The following is a 24,853-nucleotide window of genomic DNA, read 5'->3' on the forward strand; positions in this document are numbered from 1 at the left end:
TCCAATCTACCTGGCGCAACTGTTCTAAGTTTACTAACCCGACAATGATAAAGGCTATTGATATGATAAAGGCTATTGATATGTGCAGAAAGAAATTCAATGTTTAAATGAGTGCACTGGAGTCTTAGAACAGGATTTTAAATGTAAAAAAAGTAACAGGAAATGCCAAATATCTCTTGTCACATCAGGATTTAGTTTGTCAAGTACTTTGAGTACTGAGTAACCCATACTATTCTTTTTTGTAACAGCCTGATATTAAAGCACTCAACTAAAAAGTGGAAATTCCAGGGTTCTTGGCCTCTTCAGTGTTCTGAACTGCAGATCCTGACCCCATGAGTCCAGATAAGTGGCTCTCACTATGCTCTGAAGCTGAAGTAGAGCACAGTTTACCATTGTAAGGACACAGAGAACACAAAGAAGCAGGGACTCCAGGAACACCTCATCACCAGTTATTTTCGCAGTGCTTTTTAGTGCTTCCCCATATACAGAAGGGGCATGTGGACAATGTCTCTGTTAGTGTCCAAAATTAGAATGTATCTAAAACCAAACAAAACAGAAGGGCTATATTCCCATCACCTAGCTCCACCTAAATTTCACTGAGTCTCCTGTGTCCCATTTTCTGGCTGTGAGTTTTCTGAAGCATGTACTCAATGGAAATTTTAGCCTAATTGGAATTTAAGCTGCCTGAAAATAGCCCCAAGGCAGCACCAGTAGAATTCAGGGGAGATTGTCTAGCTTCAGTGAATCTGTGCAAATACACAGAGCCCTGGGATTCTTTTGCTGATGCAAGGAGCTGGGCAGGATGCAGAAATGCTGCAGGAGTCCAAATCCATCTCCTGTTCCCTTTCTGCTCCCTGAGCACAGGAAGAGAGTGTGGCAGGATGGGCAAACATATGTCTGGGAATGTGGTGCTCTGTGCTGGCAACACAGAGCTTCAGAGGATATTACATGTGTGGGAGTGAAAGAGTGCCCTATTCATGCTTCAAAATTGTCACTGTGAAATATTGTGATTATCATTTTAGATTTGACATGTATAACTCTGCATTTTTAAGGTAGTTTAAATGTAACCTAAATTGCTTTTCCCCTAACTATCTGGTAAGAAGGAAATTCAGCTGTCACAGATAAGAGTAATGATATTTATTAATAGAATTATAATAGGACTTAAATGGGCAGATTACCTCAGGACAGGAGATCACAGTCCTTTAAGGATTGATTTATTCTTGACTTCTATGAGCCTCTGTTATGCTAATGATAGATACATATTCCCCAAATCCTTTCGGTCCTTCTGTGCCTTTGATTTCTTTATAAACTCTTGTCGCTTGTCACTACATGTTCTTGTTAATTCAGATCAGGTTTTGCAACTTGCATCATACTTTGCTTTTTTTTTTTTTTTTTTTTTTTTTTGCCAGAATGGTTTACTGAGTTTTTTAGCAGCTTATGTTCTTTCCCCTCTTTGCTGCATCTCCTGTCAGTGCTTCCAGAAGGGCCTGTGGGTGAGCTGCCACCAGCCAGACTCGGATTTCCTGTGGAAAACCTGCACATGGGTTTCCTTTGTTCCTACAACATTCAAGGCTACCAACCTAATTAATCACTCCAAACCTTCATTGATAAATGTAATTGTGGTAATTTGGGGTAAATATGCTGATGTTTTCTGGGCTACTGAATATTTTATCTAAACATGTAATTTGGTTTTTTGGGCGTTTACATAAACATGGCAATTTTTGGTAGCCCTAGATGCTATGATTTTATTGATGTTGAAAATCCTTCACATTTCTAAAGTCAAGATGTGTATTTAGGTGAATAGTCATGGACATGGGTGGTTACCTCACAGTTAGTAAACACTGACCACCATGATGCAAGTCAATTGCAGCCTCCATATCAGCAACAATTGAAAAAGCTGCGTATAGGTAGTAATGTCTGTAGGGCTATAAACAAGAGCAAAATATATAGGTCAATGTAGATTATCAGCTGTAAGAATAGGTATAAGACTACTAGAAAACTATAAGAAAAACAATGAAGTACAGCACATTTTTCATGAGCTTATTTTAACATGAAAAGAAGGTTGTTTTTTGGGTTTTTTTCCTGAAACAAAATATACTGCTGTAGTGTGTAGCTACTTCCTTGTACTTTGTTCAGTATAGGTATACCTTGAAACATCATGTACTCTTTCTTGGGACTAGGTATATATGAAACATCAGCAGCATAATTTTGCTCATGTGCTGGGCTCTGAACTCAGATGCAATTAAATATTCATCAGGATAGATACCCTGACTCTAGCTATACGTGTAGCTGCTATGAAAGATTAATTCAGTGTTATGTTTCTGTTTAAGGGAAGAAGCAAAATGAAAATTTATGGTGAAAATTTCAGGCTTCATGTTTAGAAATTATGATCCTTATTATGCTTTTTAAGGAGCCTGCAAGATAAATTATCTGTATAGAGTTATATTTTTAATAAAAATGTAACTCCTGTCCCAGCATCTTCCTTTGGGTGTACTTTGCTGTCTTTACCTTGTCATTTCAAAATACACTGTTTCTTAACTGATTGTGCAGCAAAGAACCTGCACACAAAAACTAAGGGCATTGCATAACAGAATGGTGCAGTTTTGCAGATCTTATTGTACATTATAAATTCGATTTGTATTTTCTGTTTTGTCAATACTAAGATTTTAAATTATATTTTTACCTGAGGGAGTAATAGTTTCTTTGAGGCAATTTCTAGTAGAATTCATTTATACAGCAATATTCCAAAAGAGAGGGGTTAAAGCAGCAACACAGAAATTCCAATTTCTGTCCCTTGCAGGTCCTTTGTTTTTTTTTTCTTTCCCTCCCACATTTTCCTCTTACAAGATGTACCTACATTATTAATGAAGTTTGGTGTCAGTACCAGTGTGGAATCTGGAGGGTAAACTCAATCAGCAAATTTGAAGTCCTAATCCTTGTAAAGCCAGTATGAATAACAGATGATATTAAGAGGGCACAGTAGATGGTACCTGTTTCAACAATTGCTGTAAATGTGATGTCAGTGATTCTGGTTTTCCCTCTGTATTTCACAGAGCACATTGATTTAGAAGATGTCTTTGGTTTATAACTATTAGTGTTAGAAGGACAGAAAAATGTTCAAAAATATTTGGGGATGGTATGAAATGAAAGCCATTATCTATTCTATGATCAAATTAAGGATTTGCCTAATAAATTAGATTATTTTATTTTTAATTATGATTGTGCTGCAATTATCACACACTATATTGTAAAAATAAGGTTCTTTTCCGAATTTCAGTAATAGATTTTTCTCCAGCTACACTCCCTAGAGTTTAGAAAGGAAATTGTGACTAGGCCTACACTCTTAGAACACAGCAGGATCAGGATCATATCTTTAAACAGATTTCCTGGACTTCCTTAGGTGGAAGAAGGAATGAGCAAGGCCTCAGTTCAAACTCACCATTTGCTTGGTCTTCAGCTTGTCTGAAAGAGGTGTCACTTGTAATGCATTTTGAGGTCCTTGCATGACAGTCAATGGCAGTTGCTTGTGGAGGAATGGAAGGACAGAAGAGCTGAAATTCAATAATGTTTCTGTTTTGAAACAATAATTAGCTATCACACAGCTGTGCTGCCAGTGAGCTGGCTGCTGCAGCAGATTTTCAGTACAGTGATCAGCCCATAAAAAGCTGGATAAAATGGAAGGAAGCTAAAAAAAAAAGGAATTTCTGACAGAGGAATTTGGACAAACACAAAGTAAGTAAACATGTCCATTATTATGTATTATAGTGGGTGAGACACTCTATAGACATAAAAGAGCAGCTTCAGGTTCACAAGCACTGGTACTCATGGGGACTTCAATGTCCACAAGATCTGTTGGAGGGACAGCACAGCAGGGCAAGTGCATTCCTGGAATACACTGAGGATAACTCCCTTCTCCTGGTGCTAGGGAAGCCACTGGGGAGATGCTCTGTGCTGGACTTTGTTATCACCAACAGGGAGGGGCTGGTGCGGAAGGTGAAGCTCAAGGTGAGCCTGGGCTGCAGTGACCATGAAATGATGGAGCTCAAGAGCCTTAGGGCAGGGAGGAGAATGCACAGCAAGGTCTGGCCTGGGCTTGAGGAGAGCAGACCTTGCTCTCTCCAGGGAACTGCTTGGTGCAGTGCAGTAGGACAGAGCCCTGGAAGGCAGAGGGGCCCAATAGACATAGTTAATATTCAAGGATCACCTCACCCAATCATGCATTCCAATGAAGAGGAAATCAACATGGTGTCTATGCCAGGAGGCTTGGAATTACATCTTTAGGGTCCCTTCCAACCCAAACCAGTTTATGAGTCTGCAATTCTATTTTGTATCAGTGAGAGAAGGAAGTTTACTGAGTCAACAGAAATTGCAGTGCTGAAGTCGATACCCTGTTGACTTAAAATGGGCCTAATTTATTTCATTTAATATTTTTTTATAGTAAACATAGCTTTGTTACTTGACTGTTTCAGGATATACATTTCTCTGTGTTTATGCCTTCTATGCCTTTTGTGGCTTTTTTTGCATGTTCATACTCTTTATGACCACCTTCACTACCTGTACATATATGTTTTTCTGTCCATATATTATAGGCAATTGTCCACTCCCACTTGTACAATTTTTCAGCATACCAGTGGTAACGCAGAACAACTCACCAAAATACCATCCACAGAATTTCTGGTTTGGGTGATTTGCCAGCTCAGCGAAAATACGAAGTTTCAGAAGTTTCACCTTTTGCATTTCAGGATTATAATGATGAAATTCGCCAGGAGCAGCTGAGAGAGCTTTCGTATTTGAACGGTTCTGAGGATTCGTCACGCGGACGGGGCATTCGAGGAAGAGGGATCCGTGTGCCACCTGCAGCTCCTTCAAGGTGTGGTAACATGAGCTATTATGTTAGTAGCTTTACAAATATAAGCAATAGTAAAAAACCCCGTAGTTTAAAAAAAAAAAAAAGACAGTTACATACATATCCTGGTCAGTAAACCAAAATATTTGTCTTCTGATCACCGGTGTGGTCTATGTTGTTCCAGATTTTCTGATCTATAGGTCATCGGGCACAGTGAGTGACAGCAAATAAGAGCAGATTATGAAGACAGGAAATGGATATTTCTAAGAATACTTTTATGCTAGTACTAAGGCAGTATGGTCAGTAGCATAAAATATTTGTTCAAAATACTAGTTTAGTCAGAGAAGGCCTCATAGTCTAGGTGGAACTTTATTTGACAAATAATTACTTCTTATACATATTAAAGCTATACTATGTGTATATACAAATATACCTATTTATATAAACTTCATTATATGTTATGTGTTAGTGGGTTATCAGTTTTAAGTGAATTTGATTGGCATAATCTAAAAACATTGGGGTGTGAATGTGCCTAAGTATTTTTTCATGTCTAAATAACATATATCTCTGCTTATTATTAAGGCCAGTGTAAAATCTTATAACATTGTCTCAGACTTGTTTTTCCCTGTGAACCCTTGTTTTTCCCTGTGAACCCTTAAGAACTTCATTGCCTCAAGCTACCTAGCTGCTTCCAGTCTTCTCTCCATAGAGGTCATTTCAAGATGAGTCCTAAAAAATGGACTCTTTTTTTGGAAGAAATAGGATATGGGGGTACCTTATGTTATGCTGACAAAGGAGTTGTTCAGTAATTGAATGGGCTGATCTTTCCTATGACCTATGAGGTTTTTCCCCTGAGGGTGTCTATCTTGTTTACCATCAGTTTTTCCTACATGAGCTTTTTAATTGGTAGTATGATGCACTCACACAGAATTTTTTGCAGTTGACATTCATCACCATCTTCTACTCAAATAGTGTCTGGGCTCAGTATTCCTTACATTCATGATCTCTGAACAGCTTGACTTAATAATGTTTTTCAGAATGTCACTGCAACAAACTAGCAGCTTTTAAATTGGGTTCAAAGCATAATCGGTGGAGTTCTGGCCCCTAATTCCTGCAAAATGCCCAAATGATTTAATCAGTTGCACAGATCCGATGATCATGGATGTCTTCCCTTTTTTCCAGTCAAAAATCCCAGGAGAATATTAAAAAAACCTGTTGAAGCAAGTCCAGAGGAAGACCAAAAAATGGTCAGAGGTCTGGAGCACCTCTCCTTTACAAAGTTGGGCTGAGAGAGCTGGGTTGTTCAGCCCGGAGGAGAGAAGGCCCCAGGGATACCTCATTGCAGCCATTTCACGTATAAAGAGGGCTAATAAGAGAGAGAGTCTTTTTGCCAGTCTTAAATGAAAAGAGGTTGGACATATGGAAGAAAAACTGGAAAAAGTTGTGGGTGCCCCATCACTGGAAGTGTTCAAGGTGAGGTTGGGCATAGCTTTACTAGTCCCTGCCCAAGGCATGGGATTTTGACTGGAGGATCTCTGAAGGTCCCTTCCAACACAAACCATTCACTGATTCTGCAAGTCTAAAATCAGCTACTGAATCTTGTAGTAAAGTAACAAACATCACAGGGTAATCCACTGGGTTTGGTTGTTTCAGCAGGGAACAAGCCACCATTCCTACTGCTACAGGAGACCTGAGTTCCATTCACAACTGTGGATCTGGGTGTCATGGAGGGTTGTTATACTGGCATTCACAGTCTTCCAAAAAGACAGCACACCCAGGAGCATATTACTCTGAAACAGAACTCCTGATTTATCCCCTTTCTGCTACCCTGATTTATCACCCTTCTATTTCATCATATGGTATAGATACAAGTCTTTTTAAACAGTAACAGCTTCTTCTGACTTACTAATTTGTACAGCAAGGGAGATATAGCATAAATAGCCAGGAAGATGCTAAATGTCTTTCCATGCTTCTCTATATGCTCTGTTCTCTCTGTGCAGTGGGGGAAGGTAGAATCCCACACTACCAATCCTTTGTGCTGAACTAAATTAGACAGGAAGAAAAATTATTCCTCTCCTTTTCTATTCTCTACTTCGCCTTGAAAGTTTCTGCTGTCCTGCAATATCTTCTGCCAATCCATGTCTCTCACCCACCAGTAAGCATGAAAATGAGAGTGATGACTGCTCTTGTAAAAAAGTTTGAGAGCAGCAGAAGAGGTTCCTCATTTTCTTCATCTTCTAGAACTGCTTTGGAGTAATTCTGCAGCCCTGTGAATTGCAATGATTCAGAATTTTATTAGTACAAGCAACAAGAGGATCAGGTGCAAAAGGCACTGGGTAGTTTAAAAATAATGCCTTTCCATAATATGAGTTCTGCCTGAGATGTTGCCTAAAAGTGCTTGACATTGTAGCTGCCAAAACCCCAGAGTTACATGGCGCTTTCAATACTAGTAAAAGCGTGAGAGCCTTTAGAACGGGGCCTGTCCTCCCTCGTTGCGCACGCCAGAGTGATGATTCCTTTTGCTCCCGCAGGGGCCGTGGGGGTGCCATTCCCCCGCCGCTGCCCGGACGAGGTGCCCAAGCGCCCCGCGGAGCGCCGGTGACGCGCGGAGCGCTGCCCGTCCCGCCGGTGGCCAGGGGCGTCCCCACGCCGCGAGCCCGGGGCGCCCCGGCCGTGCCGGGGTACCGACCGCCCCCGCCGCCGGCCCACGAGCCCTACGAGGACTATGTAAGTAAATGCCCTCCTGCAGAGGTGTGAGCCACGCTCTGCCATGGACACGGAGCCCTTCCGAGATGGAACGGGCCAGGCCGAAAGCTCCTCTGTCGCTAACGCTTTTCCCTGCAGGTGAACGACAGTCTGGGTGATGCAGTGTGTCTGCAGGCCTGTGCTCAGCAATGTGGGTTTGGAGATTTGTTCACAGCTTACTTATGGGTATGAGACATCATGATGGATAGTTCTTGGGGTGTCACACAAGACCAATACAGATATTCCAAAATTTGTATTGTATACTTAAAGTTAGTTTTTACTGTAACCAATTTCCTAAGAATAACAGCATATATCCTTTGTGAGAAAATGAGGAGGTGGGGGCAAGGCATGCTGTTGTTCCAAATCCTTTTTGTTACATATTTGTATTCAACACTGTGTTACAGATACATAACAAATAGAAATTCAGGTAGTTTTCATGAAAGCTGATACAATGATTCATCTTTAGCCAGGAGCAGTACTAACTGACTGTCACCTTTTCTTATGAGGTGTTACAAATAATTGTGCTGTACACATCGAAGCTTTCAAGTCATCCTCATTAATGTTTCCTCCTGGAACTATCACCATAACAACAGATATCCAAATAGAGAAGAAAGTGCTATCAAATGTAATGTCTGAATTTTTCTGGCTATGGCAAGTCCAAGAGTAAGATGAACATCCAATTTATTCCCTAATCCTACCACCAGGGAAAGAGGCACTTTTTTCAATTAATAGTCTTCCTAGAACAGAAGAAAGGAAAATTAATCAGAAATTATTTTTTGTTGTTAAAGCTTTACTCAACTGTGTGTATTTGTAGTGTCACAGCCACTTCAAATCAGGGATGCACATTCTGTTAATTCTAAGAATCACAGCTGAGCAACAGCAGCAAGAAAGGGCGGGGGGGGAAGTCACTCCGCTATTATTTACTTCAACAGTTTCCATTAATGAATGAGCTAAAAGTCCTGCTAAGAAATGGAATTTCATAAGTATACACTTCCTTGACAGTGTATTATTGTCTGTTAGTATCAAAATGTATAAGACCTTCCTTTCTGTGCAGATACAGAACCTTTGTAATGTAAAATTAGGATTATAATTGAAGTAATTAATTTTTTCATTTACAGTACTAGTAAAAGTCCTAGAGTATTAAGCATCTTCTAGGGAGCATTTCTTGCACTTTTTCTGGATGATAAATGTATGGAAAGCAAAAGGAGAGAGAAGTTAAGGCAGCTGGATTATCCAGGTTAGGAAGGCATTCAGCCAGTTCCCCATATTTTTGAAATGACCACACTCTCAGGAGCACAAAACATAGATGCAATTAAAATAGTCAATTTAATTTGTGATACATTAGTCCAGTAAAAACAGACATATGTGTTTGTGGGTTTTTTCCCCCCTTCTTAAATAGCAGCTAAAAAAGTGCTGCCTTATAGGTCAAAACTCATGTTTTGGACATCTTCCATCTCCTATGTCCTTTCAACATCTATATTCTACAGCTAGGAATATGTGAGCTTGCTATCATGCACCAGTCTGCAATGAAAATTTCTTGTTATTTTATAGAAGTTTGTAAGTTCAGTCTAAATAATTTTGGTATCTTATGGGCTGAGATAATAACTAGAACTCTGATGCTATGCTGGTAGAAGGAAAAGTTCACTGTCACGTATCTGTGTATAATGTTGAAAATTATGTTTTAGAGAAAATATTTTTATTTTGCCAAAAGTAATCAACACAGTTTTTCTTCCCAAGTAAACCATATAATAAATATGATTATTTATTATATTATTCAGATACTTGTCTGGACACTAAAAGCAAGGGAATCTATTTGCGGACCTGCAGCAAATGTCGTGTATAATTGTTGTTCTTTCCTCCTTAATCCTACAAATGAAAAACTAATTTATAATGAATAATTTATTCAATTTACTTTTTTTTTCTTGCTTCTAAGCAACCTACAAGTGTATTAGAATTTCCTTATGAGTTTATATTTTTCATTTTTGATTACAGTATTTCACACCATTTTTTTCCTACTTTTGCAAGCACCATTGGTTTGACTAGTGGTACATATGAATGCACTGTCATTGATTGTGATTATCCATATTCTGTATTTTTGTTTGCTCTAATGAAACATAGTAACTTGAATGCTGATCTGAAAGTGAATTCAAGAAATAGAATCTAATGGCTACAACAGATTTTTTAAAAATGTTTAGGCAGCATTTCCTGAAAAAAATCTTTAGCCATTTGCTGAGCACTACTAATCAGAGAATGTATTGACTGTTTGACCTTGAAACATCTAACTGCTCAAATTGGTTTGGATAAGCATGTAGACGTTTGGATTATCCACTACATAAATATTTTGAGGTTTCCTGATGGCCTTTCTGAGAATTCATAAAAGCAGATGTCTGAAGGTTTCTAAAGAAAAGTCAAGTCCTGTCATTGTGGTGAATATATTCATGTGCAACATTTTGAATGTCAGACCTAGCCAGAGGGAAAAACATTTGGAACAACTTTCAGAAAAGAGGACTGGAGCAGGAAGGAGGAGTGATTCACCTCATGCCTTTTTCATTACTTGCCTTTGAAACTTGCTTTATATTGAGTGCACCCTTGATAGTATCTTAGAGGAATTTCTTAGCCACAGGAAGAGGTACTAACATTAGAAAATACATGCAAAGAGAAAGTAGTTACTTTGTGGACCTTCTTCACTTTAAAAGTAGTTAATTTGGCGTGAATCTGGATGGAGAATGTAACTGGCAGCTGCCATGCAGCTTTTGGGATCAAGAGGGTTTGTGACCTGGTGTTGTGCTTTAACTGCAGCCACACACAGGTGCTCACATCCCTGGTGAGGTCAGAGAGAGACGAAGAAGTGTAAAAGTGAGAAAACTGTTGGGTTGAGACAGGATAATTGTAGTGGGTTGGCGCTGACTGGATGCAAGACACTCACAAAAGCATCTCTATGACTCCCCTCCACAACTGGACAGGGGAGAGAAAATATAATGAAAGGTTTATGAGTTGAGATGAAAACCAGGAGGCAAATCACTCACCAAGGTGAGTAATATCATCAAGGGAAAAACAGACTCAATTTGGGGATGTTAATTGAATTTATTACCAACAAAATCAGAACAGGATAATGAGAAGCAAAATAAGACCTAAAAACCACCTCCCCTCCCATGCCCCCATCTCCTTCCCAGCTCTACCCCCCTCCCCAGGTGCAGGGAGACAGGGAATGGGGGTTACAGTCAGTTCATCACAGGTTATTTCTTCTGCTGCTTCCTGGAGAAAGGAGTTTTACACCTGCTCCAGCATGGGCTCCTCTCTCCACAGGTCTGCAGATTCCCTCCAGGAGCCTGCTCCAGCACCGGCCTCCCATGGAGTCACAGTCTCCTCCCAGGCACCCACCTGCTCCAGTCTGGGGCTCCTCCAAGGGCTGCAGGTGGATCTCTGCACCCCCATGTCCTCCATGGGCTGCAGGGGCACAGCTGCCTCACCAGGGGCTGCAGGGGAATCTCAGCTCTGGCACCTGGAACACCTCCTGCCCCTCCTTCTGCACTCACCTTGGAGTCTGCAGAACTGCTCCTCTCACATATTCTCAACCCACTCTTCTCTGGCCACAATTACACAGCCTTCTTTTTTCTTCTTCTTCTTTTTAAATATGTTATCACAGAGGTGTTACTATCAACCCTGGTTGGCCCAGCCTTTGTCCGTGCTGGTTCTGTCCCAGAGCAGGCTGTCATTGGCATTGATGAACATGGGGAAGTCTTCTGGCATCTTCTCACAGAAGCTCCCCCTGTAGTCCCCTCCCCACTATCAAAAGTTTGCCACACAAACCCAATAGAACAGGTACATGGGTAGGCAGGGGGGTGTACTGAGAACTGGCTGAATGGCAGATCCCAGGGGTTGTGATCAGTCTCACAGGGTCTAGCTGGAGACCTATCACCTGTGGTGTCTGCCACGCTTCAATACGGAGCCCAGCATTGTTTAAGGTATTCATCAGTGACTTGGATGAAGGAGCAGAGGCCTCCTCAGCAAGTTCACTGGTGACACAAAGCTGGGAGGAGTGGCTGATACTCCAGAGGGCTGTGCAGCCCTTCAGAGGGACCTTGACAAGCTGGAGAGATGGGCAGAGAAGAACTGTCTGAATCTCAGCCGAGACAAATGCAGGATCCTGCACCTGGGGAAGAACAATGCCAGGCACCAGCGCAGGCTGAGGGCTGACCTGCTGCAAAGCAGCTCTGGGGAGGAGGACCTGAGGGTCCTCTAAAGGCTAAGGTCTTGTTGGCAACTTGTGAAACAGGCAATAGGCACGATAGATTGAGATTAATGATTTATACAGAAGTGAAGAGTACTTGAGTAGGTCTGCTACTATTGAGACAATAAATAGTAGAATCATAGAATAGTGGAATAGTTTGAGTTGGAAGGCATCTTACAGATGATCTAGTTCAAGCCCCCTGCCATGAGGGTTTCTAGACCAGGTTACTCAAATCCTCATCCAACCTGACCTTCAACACTTGTAGGGATGGGGCAACTTGACTGGGCAAAGGCAGTGTTCTGCATGGTATATTTTGATCTGAGCATCCAGATTTTTTTTTCCAGACTTTTCCACTCGAAACTAAAGCTAAATATTAGAAGGGTGCTTAATCCAAATCTAAGCCAAAACTACTGTTGGTTTCTGATCCTGTTTTGGAGAGCATTTCACTCTGGATCTGTATTTTTTCCTTCTGAATCAAAAGCTAGTAATGAACTGTCCAGTGATATTTTTCTTTACATTTTTTTAGAAGCTTTGGTAAGCCTTGCTAAGAGGTCTGATGTGAGTTTTGAAGTGACTTACCACTTGTTCCTTACACCGGATGGAAAGAATTACCAAAATGGAATACATTTGGGACTAAAAAACACATTACTTTTGTATTTTAACTCCACTTGCATTTTCACTCTTGGATAAATAGAGGACTTTTGCACAGAAAGCCACTCATCATAATATGAATACTTAGATAAGCTTCTTGCTATTACAAACAAATATATAATTTGTTTTCAAGGAATAGGCCAATCTGTCAAGACACTGTGAAGCTGTAACAGCTCTTAGGTCTAGGACTGCCAGATTAAAGAGCATTTTTAAATGCAAATATTCTCTCTCGCCTCTCAGTTCACTGATCAAACCAGCCAGGCACAGATTCTTGTTATCTTCTGAAATAAGTGGAGAGCAGTGCTTTTACAAAGTCACTGGAAAATAACCACACAATAAGATAGATTGTGTTTTAATGTCATGCGGTTTTTCCTCTCATTTCAAATTATTTAATACGAAAGCAAATGCCACATTCAACTGTTTATTCAAAGATCAATGGGTTATTTTCATTTTTCAATAGTTTTCAAACTGAAACAGCTATGCTCATGCTTATTCAGTGCCAACATAGACAATGAAAAGACTAACAATAAGAGGTGTTTTGTCACACTTTAAGATTTTAAAAAGAATAATGAACACTTACACGTGCTTGCAATCCACAAAATTGCAGTTGTGGAGGCTTTGCTTAATAATTTAAATGGAAATTCTTCGTGCTTTTAAATCCATTGAGTCTGCCATTCCTGGATGTAGATGGAAACTATATAAAGACCTAAACTTCCTAGTCCTGGAATGTTTTCTCCTGTGCTACTGCTATAATAAATATGTTAAAATGAGCAATTTATACTCTTGAAGCCCATTCCTATAATCACTGTAGGACACTGTCAATGAGAGTGAGGCCTGGACAACAAAGAAGACTTTTAAGGTTGTTCCAAACCTTAAAATAGTGAAACATATTGGATATAAAAATAGGTAACAGGGATTACTTTCTTTTTGTTTTCTAAACTGGTATTTCCAAGTTTTAAGATGTAGCACTTATCTATTTCTATGCCTTTTCTGGATGAGAAAAAAATCAATGAAGAATGTACTGAGACTAAAGATCATTTGAATAAAGCTGGAATTACAGACGTGGGAATCTGCATGGCTGAACAACATATTGATTAAATATGATTGATTAGCTATTTATGCCCAAGGTGCTTGGAAAAAGTGCTAAGCTCTATTCAGCTTGTATCTGCTGTGACTTGAAAAATCAAATTTTCTTTTTAGTACAAAAGCAATAAACAGGATAATATTTATATTATCTGAAAGACGCTACTGAGGTTTTGAAGGATGCAGTGAAATGAAGGTATAGTGGACTTATTCAGATTTTGGATAATATTGTCCATGAAAATTATAAATATATTTATTGTGAAAAAATCCAGCAACATAAATACGGAGTTAAAGTAATGGCAAGTTTTTAATGTTTTTCTAAGAGCAGAATCCACAGTCAGCACTAAATCTCTAGTGTCTGGGAACCTGCAGGTGTAGAGTTTTTTGCTTAGCTGTGCAAACTGAAGTTTGTATCTTATTTGTAGAAATTTTAGACTGAGTAAATAAGGCTTGCCTCATGAGACCAGAAGAATATCCTGAGAGCAATGCAGTACTAAAGTGAATACTGCTTTCAGACTCATCTCTGCTGTGAGTTTCTCACATATTGATTATGTGGTCTAAATCAGACTTTATTATATTATTTTCTTGATTTGAATTGATTTTTTTTTAATTTTATTGTCTTAATCATAGTTATGCAACAGACTTCACTAACAAAATACATAAAACTCTTGCATCTATTTGTTAATGTTACAGAAATATTTTTTGTGGAGGATAAGTTCTTCTATCATCCCCTTCATGCTGTCCTTACTTGGCAGAAATAATTCTCTCCTTGACATTAGTTACCAAGTTTTCAGATGAGAATTATTTTCTATGCTAGACAGAATATAAAAGAAAATGCTGATGCAGCTGTACACGTTTTAGTATTATAAATTATGTTATTACAAGGACAATGTAATAAATATTTATATTTGTTATATAGAGATCTAAGTGAAGGGCATCTCTCAGTTGATGATCCAGCCTGCATATGGTCCTAAATATTCATAGTGTATGCAGTTGTATTCATAAGATCCCACATAAAAAATACATGCAGTGTTATTCACAGAGCCAAATTTATCTGCACCATGCAATACACCATTTGATCATTGAACAATGTGATTGTTCAGGAGCCTGTTACCAAAAATACATATCTGCTGTCACTTAGCTCAGTCACAACTTGTCACTCGGTTATTTATTTGATGGAGAACAGTCTAGATTGGTACAAAATAACTCCACAGCCATTTGCAGGCTAAACATTATTAGTCCACTGTATTTCCACCCATGTTATCCTTTCCCAACAGACTGTAAAGCAAAAAATAGGTTTTTGGGTTTTTTTTTTTAACAAACTTATACAAACTTAAAGAATTGCTCTTCAAGACTTGGGACAAGTCTAAATTAATTAGAATTATTGAGAGTTCAGTTACTCTGTGAATTCAGCTCAGTTAGAAGGAAACCTTGAGTTTTTTCTTTCAATTCTCAAAGTTACTTAACCAGATGTAGGCCACTGAGGTACTAAAAAGCTGAACAATTTTGGACTTCAAGGTTCTTCAGTTTCCAGGGAGACAGACACATCTGCACTCAGTGAGGGCAGACTTCAGCTGTGCCAGACAGCTACAGAAGCTTTGAGCTCTGTTTGCAGGAAGGGCTCTGGAGAGTGGGACAGACACCACGGCACTGAACATTGCCTGCAGCATGCAGCATGCCTGTTGTTCTTGTGCTTTTCAGTCTAGCCTTTGGTGAACTAGATTAGTGACTTCTTATTAAAGTACATCTACAGAGTGCTCTTTATATCAATAGACTCTGTGTACAGATGACAGAGAAACTTTAGTTTGTGTATTATTTATGAAGAGTTTGCATTGTAGCAAAAATATGAGCTTGATCAATGTAGTAAAATGCACAGTTTAGGGACTGTTTCATGTTAATGGAAAACTTACATCGTTTTCCAAAATAGTATTTGAGTTTTAGTGGAATTTTAGGGCCGTGTATTTAAAAGCCATTTCCTGTTTTGAAAGCAAGAGCTTTCATCAGAGTTCATCTGTTACTCTGTTTGATACATTTGTGATATTGTCATCTTGCAAAAAATACTTCTGCATGAAATTGTAGAGATACATATTTAGCAATTGCACTTATGATAAAATAAAAATATTACAGACCACAGTTCAGTTTCATTCACTGGCTAATGGGTCTTTTAGCCAGCTGCCTATATCCATTACTCAGGAAAATGGAAGAATAGGAAATGTATCTGATAAAATTAAAGGCCCAAACATAAGCCTTGTATGCCTGTATCCTTTTTCCCTTATTGTATTTATTACACTTGCAGCTCTGAATTTCAGTTATATATAGGAAGAAAAAGGTTTGTGCTAGATGAATTATCTCATGGATTGGCACAAAAGCACCCAGCAAAATGCCTGTTCTTTCTGGGTATTTAAGGAAGGCTCAAGTATATTTTATTCTCATAGATCTAGGAATGTATGTATGTACCCTGAGTGGATATTGCTATAGACAAACCTGATTAAAACTGTGTATGGAACTCAGGATGTCTGCTGATTGCCCTGCAGCTTCTTCCCCAGCAGCATCATGTTAGATACAGATATATGTGTATATATATATATATATGTTATCTGTAGCTACATCACAGAAAAATATGGTCCATTTCTTCCAGTCCATCTGTTTGTAACAACTTGATGCTGCACAGAGCTCCTCTACAGCAAGCAACCTGCATGAGGAACTGTGTAAGGCATCAGTCTGAAGGATCAGAGACATAAAAATTAAAGCATTTATTTTCTTTTGAAACAATACAATTTGGGGAAAAATGTAAATATAGGAAGGAAAATAAAATACTAGCAAGTGTCCTAAAAGAGTGAGTTAGAAGAGTAGTTTGACTTGTGCAATCAGATGGACTGCATAAAGGACACTCTTCCTTTTGTTTAGCAATGATGGTATTAAAGTGACTGGAATGTTCATAGAAATACCTCTGTCTTATGGGTAGACCAATGAAGTTCTCAAGCATACTCATTTTTAACAATTTAATTAGCTATGTTTTATCAAAGGTGCAGACTTAGTGTACTTCTTAAAACTGCAGCAAAAACATTGTGAAAATTGATTTTGTTATGAAACACAGTACCTTGAGTTTGACCTACAGGACTCTTAGAGAGTGCAGCAATCACTAGAAAAGTGAGATGCAGTATAAAAGCTCCAGGACAATAAAGTAAAAGACTAGAGATGAAAAATGTTCTTTCTCCATACAGGCCTGGTTTTTTCATTATGAAATTATGGTTGCCTGCATTTTAATAGCTTTTACAATCACTGTAAGTGCTGTTACTCATAGATGCCTACTGTTGTTTTGTAGCTCTTGTTATGGTGTAAAAATCTGTGGAGTGCCACGTCTGAAATTACAGAGTGCAATGGGGCTTTATTCAGTGAAATGATATAAATAAATGCTTCTTATATAGCAGGATCATAAGAACACAGGGACCCAAGCATGACCCTGTACTACTTTGTGCAATAACATCAAACCACATTTAAATATTTCTCAAAATCAATATATCTGTGTAAGTACATAACATTATGTGTAAGTTCCTGAAAAGGTGTTTGAGTTGTAGCTTTGATGTTCATACTATCCTTTAACTCTTTCTGGGCCATTTAGTAAAATTCTGTAATGAAGATATTAATAAAACATATATTAGATAATATACTAACATGAATTCTTTTGATCACCCAGTCTCTGTCAGACAAAATTATTTAAATGGGGACACTGAAGCCTAAAGGTTAGAAACTCCATACTGTATTATCATTTATTTGGATTTTCCAGTCCCTTATAATTGTCTCTAACTGTTCAGCCTTGCAGCTTCTGATATCCAAATTTTTAGAAAGCTGAAGTGAAAAGAAAAAATCAAACAGCCAGATATACCAAAGTGAGTCTTATTTAGGGCAAATATATAAAATAATGTGCTATACTGAAGTATTTTAATATTTATTTTCATATTTTAGTTTCTTTTACTATGTATTAGAATCACACTACTTTTCCCAGTTCCTTTTCTCAGTTCTTTCCTTTTTCTACTCAGAAAACCTCAAAAAATCACATTATGTACACATGCTTACTAACCTTTCTGAGGACTAAACTGTAAAACAAGCAGATAGACATTTGAACAGCACATATTTGGGTACTGTAAAAATAAATTTTTCAAGTCTGATTCTTCACCATTGTACTCAAGGTTGATCTCTACAATGTAATGTAGCCCATGAACTTGTCTTTATTAGGACTTTGCTTGTGTGTACCAATGCTCACACATGCTGCAGCAGGATGTTTTCTGAAAAAAATAATGTATTTAAAAGAAAATAGATTGGAATTCAAACTGTATTTCTTTCTATTTTAGCAACCAGTTGCCAACAATCATTTTACTTTTTGGACAAACACTGCTTGCACAATTTAACTGACATGCAGAATTAAGAGGCATGCTTCTTTCTTTTGATACAAATCTTATTTTAAGAATAGATAATTCCCTTTGTATTACCTGGTTGCAAAAAAAAATTTCAGAATTAGTCTTGGTTTGGTTTGCATTGCTTTTCTGGACAAAATTGTTCATATATGTGAACGCTTAACGGGTTATTTTAGTTTTATTTAGCTATAAATAATGAAATAATAAGTGTTTATAGATGAAAATTAGTTTTGGTGATTGGGATTTGCAAGTATTTTGACACAACTGCACCACTTAAGAGATGATATGCAAATAAAGAAAAAAATATCATAAACAAGTGCAGGTAAATCAAGTTTATGTAAATCAGGCTGTAAGGTAGATGCAGAAGGGATCTGTGTTTCATTACTCGTTAAATTTTGCCAAATTTAGGTGTGGACACTGCAGCTCAGAGAATGAGAAAAATAACAATAAGAAAGATACACAGAATCACTGAAATGCAGTTGTTGAGCCTGAGCGCATCTATCAAATAAATTAGAAGCAGCAAAACTTTGGTCATTTTTCACTTTCCTTGAACAGCCATTTTGCTTTCTTGCAAGGCCACCTTTCATGCAAACACTCTAAACAAATAAATCCAAAAAGCCATTTGGAGCTTTTCTGATTTATTACTCTTGAGGTGCCTATTACACGTCGCCATTTTTGTAAAAGCAACAAAAGTATCTTGTGTGTGCTAAACATAGCAAAAGCAGGGGAAAAAGTTAATTTTCATAGAGTTTTATTCATTTCACTTGGGTTCCAGTTGTTATTTTCTAAGGGGTAAACAATCTCCCATGCAGGTGATGTGTCTTGTATTTGCATAGTGTTATTGTCTATAGTTGTGATGTATATTTACAAGTGAGATTACTACATGTTGTTGTAGCATACTTCATCCACTCAGAGGAAGAGAATATCGAGGTAAAGAAAATGAACACTAAATTAACAAAACCAGCAGGATTCTCAGGGTTGTTGCTAATCATCAGAGTGCTTAAGACTATATTTATATATACTATCTATTTGACTCTTGTAGATAAGCATAGTCACACTGTATATTGGCAGGTGGTCATGTAAGTCTGATTTCATCTCCTGAGTGGAGTTCAGAAGGGGAAACAATATAATAAGACAAAAAAATCCATAAATGAATCGCTGTTAATCCAAAGTGGCTATTCTGAAAAAAAATAAGAAAAGTGAGAACAGTTGTATTTTTTTCTAGCTATTTCCAAGGAAATTACTGCTGGGTGGGCTGAAGCAGGCTTTGGTACCCTTAGATACTCCTAGTTGGGCCACCCAGCAAATGATCAAGAATGTTGATATGTCATCTTATTCTTCTCAGCAATAAGCTTAAAAATCTTAAGAAATCTGGGAGTAGCAGTAACAGTTTTCAAACCTCATGCAATCAGTAAGAAGTTACTGTGAAGCAGACACATTTTTTCCAGGGATGGAATTAGAAAGTCAGTGGGATGAAGCTCCAAGGTGTTGCTGATGTTACTCTGGTAGGTACCTGGGGGTCAAGAGAAGGGGGGATCTCTTTCACTGCACACAGGCTGAGGCTGCAATAGAAGCTGTAAACTTCAGAGTAATATTTCAGTGTGTGCCAAGCAGAAAAGGACTTGTCCCAGGACTGTGGTGCAACCTGCTCTTTCAACAAGATTTTTAAGTAGACTCAGTCAGCAAGGGCAGAAAACTCTGTCAGACAAAGCAGAATATTGAATAATTACTGAAATGTTAGTCCAATCCAGCTATGGATTTATTGAACTTGATTTATTTATTTTAATTGATACAGTTGCTTCCAGGATTTTAGATTAGCAGTTTAGATATAAATATGCCTTGAAGCAAATCACGGAAGTCAAATTGACTTTGGATTTGAGTTTCTTGCCCTTTATAGTCCTTGGAAGAGTACAAGTACAGATAAATGCCTAACAAAAAGCCTTGTTTAAATTTAATTAAGCAGCTGTCAATGACACAGGAGCTATCCTTTACCAGTCCTGGAGAAAAAAAACCTCATCATGGGTAATCTTTCAACTAAGAGGCTTATTGAGCAAAACAGGAATGTAAAGATTATTCCAGAGGGTTCTGGCCACTCTCTGAGTTGCCCTTGTGATTTACAGCCACAATACCATTCCCTGCATGAATTTCAAGACATAACAATCTGTCAGTTCTCAAAGCTATAAAGTCACACCTGGAGATGACTAAGCCAGTCTCACAGTGATGGTCATTTCAGAACATGACTGAAATTTCTTTGCTCAAATATTACAGGCGGTGTTGTTTGGAATGTCTTGCTTTAGGTGAAAGACTAATAATCCTATTGAACTAGAAATTATAAGACACTGTAAGTAATAATCTAGACTGAAATAATGTATCAGATCCTTTTCACAGTAAATAGGAACTGAAAAATGCCCATAAAGAGCTTGGAAAATAAATGGGACATTGTAACTAAGTTATTTGTTGAGATGTTAAAATGTTCACAATATTTTTTACGAAATATGGGAAACTAGAGAGTTCCAACTATCTTCATTGTTGAAGTGCTATGATTATTTTTTATTTATGTTTATCTAAGATTCCAAAGTTATTTAGCTAGTTTACAACTATGAGACATGAACACACATTGTTCTCTGAAAGAGTTTCCATTGTGTGTAGGAATTTTTTCTAGTGTTATATTGGTCCTTAATGTCATCGGCATGGGGACTGAGCACCATAATTAAGCATATTAAATGAGCCTGATTCTTTTAGATAGAAGTCCTTTGTTCTGTTAAGGATGAACATAATTTAAACTAGCTGTATCTGAGTTAGAACTTGTGTAGGTCTAAAGAAATTAGTACGTTTTGACTGCAGTAAGAGGGAAAGAAAATTGGGTTGTGAAAGCTTCATACTGAAGCTCATTCCATCATCTCTGGCTGGTCCCTGAGAAGGTTCTGTCTTAGGAACAGGGACTGTAAACTTGTGGTTTACAGTGCACTAGACCCTGCATGAAAGTCATGACATAATTGTGTGTTGATGCTAGAAGCTGCAAAGTTTAATTCCTCATGAAAAGTTCCTTCTGATAATGGAAGTTTTCAGACAGCCTCTGATCAGTAAGTGTTTAAAAATTTTCAGTCCAGTCAGCATGTGGAATAAGAAAATCAGCAGCTTCAAGGTTCTCTCTGGAGAGAAGGAGAGATCTAATGTGTGCAGAGGAACGAGGGCTTTGATACTGCATGTGGCACTAGTCAGATTTTGCTAAGAACCAGTGGGGCAGATATGCCCCATTATGGCATTTTATTCTGGTTTTCAGGCCTGTTCTCTCACCCTGTTTAGATGTACAGTGAATACACAGGTGGGGGAGCTCAGAAACTACGAAGTTCTCAACTAAACCTATTCAGATATACTGATGTCTATGAAAAGGATGTGTGAAAGTATCAGACATGTTTGTAATTGTCTTTAACCAAGCCACAAGAAGTTCTTACAGAAAAATAAATTCTGTTGAACTTTGCATTTTGAGAAAGATGGGTTTTTAGTGAAAGTTGTTGCCTTTGAAGTAGGTGGGAATGAAATTAAAATATATTCATGTCTCTGTTAGCAACTTGTCCTAATATTGTCTGATCATCAGGGTGCTTCCTGCACACCTGCACTTTCTGTGAGTCATATACTCTGCACATTAAAGTTATTAGCATAATGTCTGACTATTTTAAAAATGTGTTTATATTAACTGCACAGATTTTCTTTTTTTGGGACAAGTAGCCACAATATGGATAACAATCCATTTTTATCTGTGATATAATTAAAAAAAAAAAAAAGGTAAAACAGAAAGTGAGAACTATGCTCTTGGTATTTTTCTTTGCAGCCTTACTGCTGCCATGCAACCTTTTCTTCACCATAGATTTCTGACAGAAAAAATACAAGGGTTGCTTTTCTTGCAGTCATCCCCCACAGATATTGCTGATTTGTGCAACACACTACTATGTGGATACTGAACCTTTGATCTTCTGGACCTGGATTTATTCTTGATACTGCTGACTTTGCTAAAAAGCCATTTCATGATGAGGGTGAGACAGAAAATTGAGTCACACTCCAACACCATGTTTTCTTATTCTTCATATTTTTGTTCCATCTTCTCTGTTGCCAACCAGAAGCATTCTACTCCAATTTATAGATGGTACCTCTTTCAGCATATCTCATTTTTGGTATCTTTGACCTAAGCTTTGAGAACTGGAATATAAGATATATGATGCAGAGGTCTCTTCTGAATGCCTGAGTTATGTCTGCAAGCTGCACTTTGTAGGCAGTGTGTCATCACTGTCACAGTCAATGTGGGATTAAAAAGCACATTCATCTTGCCAGATTAGCCTTTTTCAGCACGTATGTAAGAGATTCTATAAATAGCTGTTGGTTTCAAAGGAGTTCACAGTGAACAGAAAAACAGCCAAAATACAGATACCTCTCATTTTTAATTCTCTTAATTACCTACCCAAACCCATAGAATTAGCATTGTAGTTACCATGCATTATTTATCAAGTCATCAAAAAGCAAAGCCTGGACTGAGGCATGTACATTCTATGAAAGTGTGGACCAAGATCTGGAAGTGGAAGGAGTAGGTGAAAGCTCACTGCTGTTGATATGTATCTGGGTCCAGTCCTGAGGGAATTCTTTTTGGAAGGATATTTGGTTGAAAACTTGGTACAATCAAGAGCCAAAAATCTTGCAACACACAAATCCAACTCACATACCTGATTTTTAGGTCTCTTAGGAGCTGACATAAACAAAAAGCCTCTTAAAGGAATCTATTTGTCAAAGACCAGGCACAAAGTTGCTTTTTTCCCATATTTTAAATGGTGATTTTGCTTGAATTAAAGATAATACTTCCTGTCCTGAATTTCACATATCTTAAATCTAAATTGAACAGATTTTTTTTATTTGTTTCAGAAAGTCTGATTACCATTAAATTCATTAGTAAGGAAAGCTAGGGCTTGTGAATTAATAATTATTCTAATTTTAACAGAATGTTCCTGTAGAATTTTTTCTTCTTGCACTGAAATGAAAGGCTGATGTAGGTTAATCTCAGCACCAGAGTTATTCAACAAATGGCCTTTCCCCAGATGCACCACAGCTAAATGCAAAACTGCATCCTTTTCTGTATGAAAACACACAAATATACACTCACCAGCAGTAGAAACATAATAGAAAAGTCATCTTCAATCTGTACAACATATCCATTTCCATTTACTTAAAAGGCATGTCTGTAGCTAAAATTACATAATAAAGTAGAAAACAAATTAAAGGAAGGGAACAGTGAAAATAGTGCTTAAAATTTTAAAGAGCAGATTGAGAATTAGGGGTTAGATCTTGAGGAGTGAAATCTTCAGCAGAGAGTAGAAATCAGAATTCAGATTTGGGATGCCAGAATCTTCAGGGTTTGCCCTAGACTTAAGCCTCCTCATATTTCAGTCAATACCCCAACAGCCCACTATATGAGTTATTAAAAGGAAAACTGTAGGAAAAAAAAGAGAGGGTTGCTCGTTGGTAATTTTGGCATGTTTCTTTAATACTGGCAAAGGTATTATATTTATATTATAAAGGTCATTTATATGAGAAACACTTGCTCCCAAAACACTTAGTATTCCATACAGACTTATCATGCAGTTGTTTCAAATCACATTAGATTGCATAAACTTTTCTGCAGTGTAATGGAACGGAAAAAAATTTACAGATGCAGTGCATCAGATTAGTTTCACAAGAGCAGTATTTGTATCTAGCAAGCAGTGACATATGCTGAGAGTGATACTCTTTCCAGCTTGCGAGTCAGAACTGTTTTATCCTGGGAATTATTCTGTTTCCTAAAACTGTAGCAAACAGATATTCCAGGAAGGGAACAGTTGCAAGACTATCTCTGAGTGTTTTTGCATCCATGCAAATTATACATTCACTGATAATTAAAGTGCTTTCAAAGAGAATTGGCAAGAATAAAATAAACCTCCAGATTGTACAATTTTCTAGCATCTGAAAGGAAATTGCTGGAATACATCTTGAGTAGGCAGTGGACCAGCTTTTTTATTTTGGATTTGAATTGGTACAAGTGTACTAAATCTGATTTAGAAACCAAGAAGAACCTCAATGAAACTTGCTGTAAAAAGGGAAAAGAGATGTGAGGAAGCAATAAAAAAAGATAGAGGGAGCAGGTGATGAAAGCAAGCAAGAACAGCAAACTCGAATTTTCAAAGAAAAATGTAAAGATGGTGTTGAAATAAAAGAATGCAGTCTAAAGAAAGACAGAAGTACTTGGAGCAGTGGAATAACACGCCTCAGTGAAACAGAGAGATTAAAATCCTGGCTGAGGGAATGAGAACAAAGCAATAAACCCTGCTTAGCTTGGGCTGAGAGAAAAGGATTACTCATAAAAGAGGAGAAAAGGGAATGAGAGTAATGGAGTGGAGGAGAGACAGGAGAGGAGAGCATGAGAGAAGACGTTGGGAGTGTAGCAAAATAAGAAATGTCAGAAATACCCGATCCTTTCAATTCCAAATAAAATCTAGTGGGCACCAAAGGACTTAACATGCTGGAGAATCACACCTGAAGAAAGGGGATTTTATCATTGTATTGGATTCTCCCCTTCCATTCTGCTTGGGTTTTGGTAGTGTCTTCTTGCACTGTTGCCTTGTCAGTCTAGGACAGGTCAGGACTGACTGGGTGCTCTTCTTCAGTTGTCTGCAATGTCCAGCAGTTTGTCCCAAGGTTGTTCCCTTAGCTTAACCACAGGGCAGAACTGGCCATCTGTACTTGGGCTGAGACGTATTCGTGGCTGAACAAGACTGGTCAGTCATTCATAACAGACAATACATGTCACTGTTCCCTGAATGTGCATTTCTGAAATGTATGAAGCTCAGTGGTTCAATCAAC

At 38.1% G+C, this 24,853-nt stretch overlaps 1 protein-coding gene across 4 annotated transcripts in view; it reads left to right on the top strand.

The window, feature by feature from the left end:
• The window catches only part of KHDRBS2 (KH RNA binding domain containing, signal transduction associated 2), a 340,127-nt gene that overhangs the window by 207,907 nt on the left and 107,367 nt on the right, over positions 1-24,853 (top strand). For all 4 annotated transcript variants that reach the window (XR_009418061.1, XR_009418060.1, XR_009418062.1 and 1 more), the window contains exons 5-6: positions 4,743-4,870; positions 7,378-7,573. Coding sequence is in view for 1 of the 4 variants with exons in the window: in XM_059468285.1 (XP_059324268.1) it covers positions 4,743-4,870; positions 7,378-7,573 (324 nt within the window). In the remaining 3 variants the exon portion in view is untranslated. The remainder of the gene's footprint in view (positions 1-4,742; positions 4,871-7,377; positions 7,574-24,853) is intronic.

The sequence above is a fragment of the Ammospiza nelsoni genome, chromosome 3 (genome assembly GCF_027579445.1).
Source record: "Ammospiza nelsoni isolate bAmmNel1 chromosome 3, bAmmNel1.pri, whole genome shotgun sequence".
NCBI classification, from domain to species: domain Eukaryota; kingdom Metazoa; phylum Chordata; class Aves; order Passeriformes; family Passerellidae; genus Ammospiza; species Ammospiza nelsoni.